The sequence below is a fragment of the Gasterosteus aculeatus genome, chromosome 8, assembly GCF_964276395.1.
Source record: "Gasterosteus aculeatus chromosome 8, fGasAcu3.hap1.1, whole genome shotgun sequence".
NCBI classification, from domain to species: Eukaryota; Metazoa; Chordata; class Actinopteri; order Perciformes; family Gasterosteidae; genus Gasterosteus; species Gasterosteus aculeatus.
In genome coordinates, this window is record NC_135695.1 from 13,869,577 (window position 1) to 13,878,202 (window position 8,626).

Sequence of the window (8,626 nt, forward strand, 5' to 3'; positions counted from 1 at the left end):
CAGTTTGAATATGATTAAGGAGGCTGCTGTTAAATTGTATCCCATTCATTTGAAAGGTCCTCCACTAGGTGGCAGTGTCCCTCATGTGTCATACATTTGTCTGATATAATGACACTATCTAAATGGGATACTGCCAGTTTAGTATTTGGCAGTCTGCTCAGCAGGGTCTTTGTTGGTGGAGGTGTCTGGGCAGGAGGCCCTCGTGGTGGCACCACGTAATGCCTCCATTTAGATTCGTTGGGAGGTTGTGTCGACTGCCCAGTTAAACTTGTGCGGTTCAAGTTAGCTAAGCTTTTAAAATACATTTGTTTTTGGATTACCATTATGAAACTTGTCTGGTGTTAGAACATGGTGTGGCTAATTGGGATACAACGTGTTCATATGAAGCCTAAGCAGTGGGAGGGGAAGCGATATAGTGAGGAAACCGCAACGTGAAATCGATGGGTCGCTATGGGGACGGGGCAAGTGACTCGTTTCCTCTGTCTGAATGCGAGGCTTTAGACGGGAAGAGAACTGGATTCTGTATTTGCTCCTGTAGCCTGAAACTGCTCATAATCTGTTCAGTTACCTGCCACAATAACGACATGTTAACTTACTCGACTCATTTCATGAAGCAGTCACTGGAAAACGTTCAGTTTAAAGTTCTACAGCAGGCACGGTCAACACATGTCCCCCTCTATTGTTACAGCGTTGCCGTGGCACTGCATGTTCCGATCAGAAGTGCTCGGCATGTAGCACTCTGTTCTCTAACCTTTTCTTTTCCTGCGTGGGAAATAAGTCTTAATCAGCAAATACTATACTTCCTTGTGATGCGATCTATGACTGAGCTCTTAATTTGTTTTCCAGAGAACAATGAATGCGCAAATACTTTATTGCTGTGACACAAACACTTTGCATCATGGCCTGTCCTGCAGGTGAGGAAAACATGTGGTCGAAATAGAAGTTTAATCAAAAAAAGCCCCTGATCGCTGCAGATGAGCCGTTGCCATGTCACGTGGTGTCCATATCTTCGGACTCGGGCCGACTGTATCCCTGTTTATAGTCTGTTTTTTGCTCAACTCAGCTACCAAGCCCCTCTTCTACTGATGGTGTATGGTTTTTTCTTTCCTCTCCTAACCTGCCACTGATGATTTATCCCTCTGCAGGAAGCAGTGTGTCATTTACAGATTTTGTGATAGCGAGTCCTAAATGAAACGTTCTGTGATGCCTTACCTGACAAGAGACGCTCTATCTGGTCACCTGAGGAATGCTCTGGTTCATTCTAGCCCGAGCAACAACTGATGGTGGGGCTCCAGAGCGCCTTTGAAGAAAATAGAGGGCCGGCGTGAAAGCCAAACCGCATCGACCATGCAGACATCAAAAGGCCTCCGCCAATTACTGTCAGCAAATAATCAGCTCCAGGGCTGTAGGCAGGTTGGAGAGCCGAGTGTGGGCTCGCATTCACCGTCAGAATTCCGTTGTTACTTAACTGTGTGTCCTCTGTTACTCTGTGTCACTCGGACCTCTTTGGGATTTAGGATCCCTTCCACCTGCAGGTTTTCCAGACAGCTTTGAGGAGGCGGGTGAGACACACACAGACAAACACAAACTCACTGTTAACAAATGTCAAACAAAACACAATTGTCAAGCTGTTGCAAGGTGCAATCTAACTTTAAAATGAAAGTATGGTTTATTCTTACAAAGGCAACACACTGTTTTATTGAAGAATTCACTTCCACCAATATATTACTTGTCACCCCAAGGTTCACACTCGTATGTCGCCAGGATCCAGAAAAACAGGACATTTGACCAATTGGCTTACAGCTGCTAATTATGCAAGTGCCCTATTGCTCACTATTGCTTCTTCCCCTTGTTGTAATTCAGTAAACTGTCTCTGAGCACACTGGCAAAGGAAGGCTGCAGTCGGGGCGATTTAGCACGTTTTCTTTGATAGGTTTACTCCATGTCACATGTGTTCAACGCGGGTTAACAAGATACATATCTTCAAACTACTCTTCTGTGTTGCCAATCGCACCCCTTTCTGCTTGGTGTACTATTCCTAAACACTCTGAGCCAAGAGCATGTACAGAAAAAAAATGTTTCCCATAAATAAAAGATCATTGGAAGAAGTTGTGTTATATTTATTATAGATAAAAGCACCAAATCTGGGACAGAAAGGGAAAATGTGGTGTTAAGATGTTTTATTTTGCAAAAGACATTGGACGTACATATTGATTATCTAGACATAGTTATCACCCACAACATTCCGCTCTATAATCATTGAACATCCCATTCATATGCTCATCTGATGGTTTAAATTAAATACCCCATCCCACATTTGCCCCCTTTAATTGGGCATTAAATAAAAATGTCTTATTTTCGTACCAGCAAAGGGTTTAGTTCAAAGTGTCGTTGTAAACACTCTCCGAATCCACAGACATGTCACAAGTTGTTTTTTCCCCTAGTAGTGTACTACTCGAAGTCTACGAGTGGTAGACATCCATCACACCCCCCTCCAACCCAAAAAAATGTGCAAAGACTACGATACCAAAAGGGGGGGGTCACATCCTACCTCCCCAAGCTGCATGTAACGACTTTGGTATCCTTGTTACACTTAAAGTAGAAGGAAAGATATCAGTAACTCTTTGGCCAAACCCAAAAAGCTAAAAATGACTTGTGCAGTGGCTCAAAGCACATCATTCTACAAATACATGTTCATGGTTCTGTCCAGTGGTCATAATCATTTCTTAACCTATATTTTGAGGTGTATTCACATTAACGGGTTTTCTATCATTTGTGTTTGAACTGTGCCACATGGTTCCTGACCCAAGAAATTCTTCAACTGTATCCAATCATAAGGAATGAGAATGATAAGAAGTGTGGTCTGTGTGTCTGACTGTGATAAGGGTTAAACCCATTAAAAACATCACGCCCAACAATTAACGCCTTGTCAACATGTCTGTTGATGCAAAAAGCTCAACTTAGATCGTTGCCTCTGTTTCCTGAAAGTATCAGTCCTTCAAAATGACAGTATAAATATTTCTACAACCTTTTAAAACTATATTATTCACTTGTTTTAGAGGAAACTCTTCCAAAAATTGCTTTTACTGCTTAGAAACTGTATTTGAAATCGCAATTTGACATATTGTCAATAGTCCCTCTCAACATGAAGGAGGGTTTTCCGGGGCTCTTGTGCGTCACAGTATCCACAAGGTACAGCTCGGCTCGTAGCTGCTGTCTTCACCTGCTGCTCCCGTCAAGCTATAGGATCTTCACTTTATGTGAGCAGACGAGGTCACTGTTGACCAGATTCCACATGTGCATGAGGTCCGACGGGAGCAGCTTGTGCACCACGATCATGCTCTTAAAGAAACACGGTTCTTTGTTCAACTTACTGTTCTTATTTTTCACCAAACCGAACGTCTTAAAGGCGTTGTGTTTTATTGGAGTGACCTGCAGCACCTCCAGACACATGCCCAAGAAGACGTCATCAATGGGGTAGAGCTCCAGGGAGTCTGCCACCCAGTGAAGCCTCCGTGCCAGGGTGCCATCCATCAGAAACCCCCCCCCACCTGCATACGGAGGGTAGAGCGTCTTGTTGTATAGAGCCTGGGGGATGTAGTATTTGTTACTCTTATTGCGAATGGGTTTAGCCTTGAAAATCACATCCCCCACAAACAGGTTGTTGGCCCCGTTGGTGCTTTCTAGATACTCAAGGATATTCTCCACCCTCACAAAGACGTCATCGTCTCCCTTGAAGACAAAACGCACACCGGGGCAGTACGTGTGGAACCACTTGAGGAAGTGAGTCTCCTTCAGGGTGAGGTTGAAAAAGCTGTCCAGGAAGTCCCACTGGAGGAGGTCCCTGTAGATGTGGTCCTCGTACTCCACTAGCTTCTGATGGTGCACCCCCTCTGCCTCGCTGGAGGGTTTACCAAGGAGGAAGAGGGTCTTTATCTTTTTGCCGTCGACCAGCTGCTCCTTGCCCCAGGTTTTTCGGATGACCTCCCTCCGGTCATGCTGGGTCGCCACAGATTTGATTACCATGAGCAAATAGACATCCCCTGTGCACTTCTCCGGGTGGTCGAGGAGCATGGGAAAGTAGCGGCAGTGTCGATAAAGCAGGAACTGCTTGAAATTGTCCTCCAGGCCCGTGAACCATTCCTGGCTTGTGAGGTTGAGGTTGGAGCTACAGTTGGAGCTGGTGACGTCCCAGGCTGTGGGTCTGCCGACCGCAGTGGTCTCGGGGGGCTGCGTGTTGGCCCGAGCCTTAGGCGGCGGGTGGCGTTTGCTAGCCTTCCAGAAGCTTTTCACCCCCAGGTTCGGGTGAGTTTTGTCCCCAGGCTCGGCACCCTCGGATGCTTCCATGCGAGCCTGACGCTCGAGTTCGAATGGAGCCCCCGTGTTGATGCTCCCTCTCTGGACAACAGTCAGCGCCACCACAGCCAGGAAGAACATGATACTCGCCCTCTTGTACACCCTCCAACGGTCTCTGCTGGTCTTCCTGGGGGACGTCGAAAAGCACAGACGCCAGTCAGAGAAAATATAATTATGGAACTCATGTAACGATTATAGTATACGGAATCTAACTATGATAATTGTGTTATCATGTCAAACCGTCTTGATTGAGTACACATACATTTGTGTACGTTAAGAGGTAACTCTTCCAGAGTTAGTAATGATGGTCGTTTTCTTTAAAGGTTTATTCATTTTTTCATCCCCAAATAAATGTAACTGCGTGTTGTGTAATGATAACATACCAGACAAAAACTGAATGTATTTCTTTAAGTACACATGCATTCGTCCTCATCTTCTTGGAAATAATAAACTAAAACAATAAAAAGGTATGCAAATATAGACCGCATTTAAAACAACTTCCGGTTGCACGTACAGCCAGGAAGGAAAGATTAACATCCAAATCGGATCCAAGTTAACATGATATATATTTGATAGTCTTTGTATAACCAGCAAAGAAAAGATTAAACTTTATTTATTATTTTGATACCACGCACATTGATTTAATGTGGAGTGAGGTGTCATTGTATGTATGTAAATCTATGGAAAGCTTCTTAGGAAGTGAAGGAGCTTCTATCGCAGTCTATCATGTTAGGACCCCCAAAGACAATCCCAGGGGTCCGAGGATCAGAGCAGCCACCGAAAAAGACCACAAACAAGGTCTACGCTAAACGATTGTGGAACCGCATTGCAATGGCTCACTTCACACTTTCAATTCGGCTAAAGTCTCCTTGAGAGCGCGCTATTTATGTGCCAAAAGCACTTCTTCTTAAGGTACACTCTTCATGAGTGACTTTCACTATGTGTAGTTAATGCCTTAAAAAGTACAGATCCAAGATACGCATGCTGTGAAATTGTCAATCTTGCCCACATTCCATAATAAAGACGCCACTTACATTTTCGTCTATGATTTACGATGATCTCGAGACTTGAGAACAATGAATTAAAACAAAAACACAAAAGCAAGATCGAGCGCGGCCACGTGCGATGTCTTCGGCCTACGTCGCTTTGGATGTCGGACAGTTTATTAAAGTAATCCTTTCCATCCAAACGGTCTTGCGGAGTAAACGGTGTCCGATGCAGATGTGCGCGGGGCGGCGGCGCGCGCTGCAGACGACTGTCCTCGATCCCGCTGAGGTCCGACTCAGTTAAAGGCTGCAGCTACACACGCGCACACACACCCACACACAGGATGCAAGGATGCCCGCATCCTGTGTGTGTGTGTGTGTGTGTGTGTGTGTGTGTGTGTGCGCGCGCGTGTGTGATTACGTGGTATGTGATCGTTCTTTGCTGGATACAAAGAACTCTCTAAACATGCGCAGTCCACTCCGTCATTTCTTAAACCCAATGGCAAAGTCCACATTGCTCTTCTTTTGTGTCTGAGTTGCACCAACGTTAGTTTGCTTTCTTTGTTGGCTGGGTGACGTTGATTTGTAAGCGTGACCATTTGAAGTGGGTCTGTTTTTAACCCCTGGAGCTGAATGTACAATATTGGCTTATGGTGTGTAAATGACAGACAGAAAATGTGCCGCAAAGAATTTGAGATGATTGATGGCCAATAAAAGTGACACTTCAGGTTAGTGCGTATGTGAACGCATCCCTGCACCATGACTCACAAACCGGGTCTACATTTACTGGGAATCAAAAGTAAAACAAAGATTGTCTTACTCTCAAGTAGAACAATCTGAGAAATCGCAAAGAGTCTTAAGAAACAAAATATGAGTAATAGACTTTAACAAATGCTGTTGATGTTTGATTAATAAATGAGGAATGTTGACACGTGAACTGCAGATTAACCAATTGTTGTGTCACACTGTTGATGATGTGGGGAAAGAATAACAAAATGTGTTCCAGTGCTTCAAAACAGGATTTTTTTATGTCGGAACACAGCTGCGAACCAAATTCTCCCCTTCCTCTCCTTCTCCCTCCATTTCCTGGACCTAAGCAGCCGTCCTTCTCAGGGCCATGTGCATCCTGTTGCCTGCTGGAGGTGTTTTTTCCCATTTCAGCTGTTTTTTTGTTCCATTCTGCTGTGTGAATTCAGGCTCTGCAAGGACTAAAGAAGAGCGATGTGGTGACGGAAACCAAAGTCCCTCATCTTTCCCTTGATTAGAAAGATGAGGGACTTTGGTATCGTTCTTTTTTCCCTGTATTAGAAAGATAGCGTTTGTCACTTGTGTAACGAGTACATTTTAGAATTGGCCGTTACATTTCGTTGGTTACATGTTAGAGTTCACATTTCTATAATGTGAGCCGTCTTGACAAATGTCCAAACCTTTTTTTTGAGATTGTTGTTTTCAACGACTGTCGACAGATCCAACATCGCTTCTAGCAGTTTTCCATAATTAAAAAAAGGACTCTTGTCCAAGAATCAAAACAAAGAAAAAATTCATCACAGTAAATTACCAGTTGGATTCAACCAATTCATCGCACAGTTGTGAAATCTGTACCCTCCACACAGTAAATGAACCCCCTACGTAGCACGCCTTCCTTGAGTCACTCCATCATCGATGATCTCCCAATCAACGGTTCCGTTTCACCTTTTGAGCCGGCCTACGCGAGTTTGTGGAAGTCGAGGTGGGCTGGAGGGCTGTAGGGTGGTAAGAAAGACATGAACTGTTAAATGGAAAACTATTTCTGTACTAATCCTTTGTTGGTTTAACACACCTGGGGGGAAGATTACCTCTTGGTCCCCCCGACTCTTGTCAAGAGTTTGAAAGGGAAGAAGAACGAGCCTCACAGAGTTCACAGGTTCCTCCTCCTCCTCCTCGATAAGTGAGGGGCCCTGGCTGAAACTCCCCAGTCACCGGGAAAGAATTTACTGCCGGCGGAGACGACGTGGCCTGAGGGGATCCTTTTCTTCACCCTCTTGTCTTTTCCACCTCGGCCGTCAGCTAAGGATGTTCGTCTCTGAAAAGGATGATGGAATAAAGGCGCCGTTGTCAGGCGGTGTTATGAATGTGCTACAGGTAAACACCAGCCCCTTCTTCAAACATCCAGAGGCCCTCATGGGCTTTAAAAAGGTCACCGGCACCTAGCTACCAAATCTAAAATACTCCCCGTCCCTGAAAAATGAAAGAAACTAAAGTTCCTGGAATTGGAGTTGCTGATTAATTGATTAAGGCCTTAAATGCGCCACAGGCAAAGTCACATAATGTATATTCATGATTTACAAGATTTCATCTTTGGAAACTATGGTGTTTTTACTCTAGGATTGGCGTCTTGCAGCATCAAGCGAACGAGCTCAAAACAAACTGAGTTTGTTATCTCCATTTCCGCTGTTAACCCCCGCAGGGTGGTTGGCAGCTGGTCGGGAACCGCGGTTGGAGCAAATGCTCTATGACGCAATATAAGCTCCGCCAATAATGGTTCACACTTTCCTGTCTCTCTTAAGAGGGCATCGTCTTCGTTTGGGAAAAATACTTTTGTTTATAACATGGCAAAAGAACCGGCCCTTTTGTGTGTTACTTTAGTTGATGGACACCTGCTGTTGCTGTCGTATGGAGCCCGGCTGTGGCAACAGCCACGATACACAGATACAGAAAAGCTGACTCGCAGTCTGCATTTTGAATAGTCTCAGAGTTGAGTTTAGATTATTAGCTGTTGTTTTCAATTTGGAGAATAAACTGCCGGCGCCGTTCCAGAAACTTTGATCACAGACAACAAACCCATCGCTGCGTGAAAGAAACTAGCAGCTGTCATCTGTGACAGTGATTAATCGGTTATCTCCTTCCTGACAAACAACAGCCTTAGACGGACTTTTACAGGGTCCCATAAAGACTATAAACCCAGCGTTTCAAGTTGGTACACACAGAAAAAGTGGAGGCACATTCATGATGAAGGTTAACGGACACTTTGTGAGGACATTCCTGAGAAGGTCGCAAATGTAATAGGTGAATTCCAACTGAGCTTTACACTTTGGTTTGTTTGATGAGAGGCCTTATTTTTGAAACTATCTAATTTAATGCCATCTGTCTAAATAATCATTTTTTTATGAATCTTGAAGGATAGAAACCCAGTTCCAAGTGTTTAGGACAGAAGGAAAGCGGTGGGATTACTTTGAACTATGCGTTCGAAAGGACCAGTCAGGAAGAAACAGGAGATAGAAACACTGAAAACGCTGTTGTTTCTT

At 44.5% G+C, this 8,626-nt stretch overlaps 1 protein-coding gene and 1 long non-coding RNA gene across 2 annotated transcripts; both read right to left on the reverse strand.

The window, feature by feature from the left end:
- Positions 1–2,165: 2,165 nt before the first annotated feature.
- Positions 2,166–5,853, reverse strand: b3gnt7 (UDP-GlcNAc:betaGal beta-1,3-N-acetylglucosaminyltransferase 7). Its single transcript, XM_040184944.2, has 2 exons — positions 5,391–5,853; positions 2,166–4,483 (listed from the first exon to the last, which is right to left on the reverse strand). Coding segments are annotated over exons 1-2 (1,245 nt in total). The 5' UTR covers positions 5,393–5,853; the 3' UTR covers positions 2,166–3,240.
- A 493-nt stretch (positions 5,854–6,346) lies between these two features.
- On the reverse strand, positions 6,347–7,404 carry LOC144411449 (uncharacterized). The gene is made up of 2 exons (XR_013468611.1): positions 7,178–7,404; positions 6,347–7,084 (listed from the first exon to the last, which is right to left on the reverse strand). It is a non-coding gene; the product is annotated as an uncharacterized LOC144411449 (long non-coding RNA).
- Positions 7,405–8,626: the final 1,222 nt, after the last annotated feature.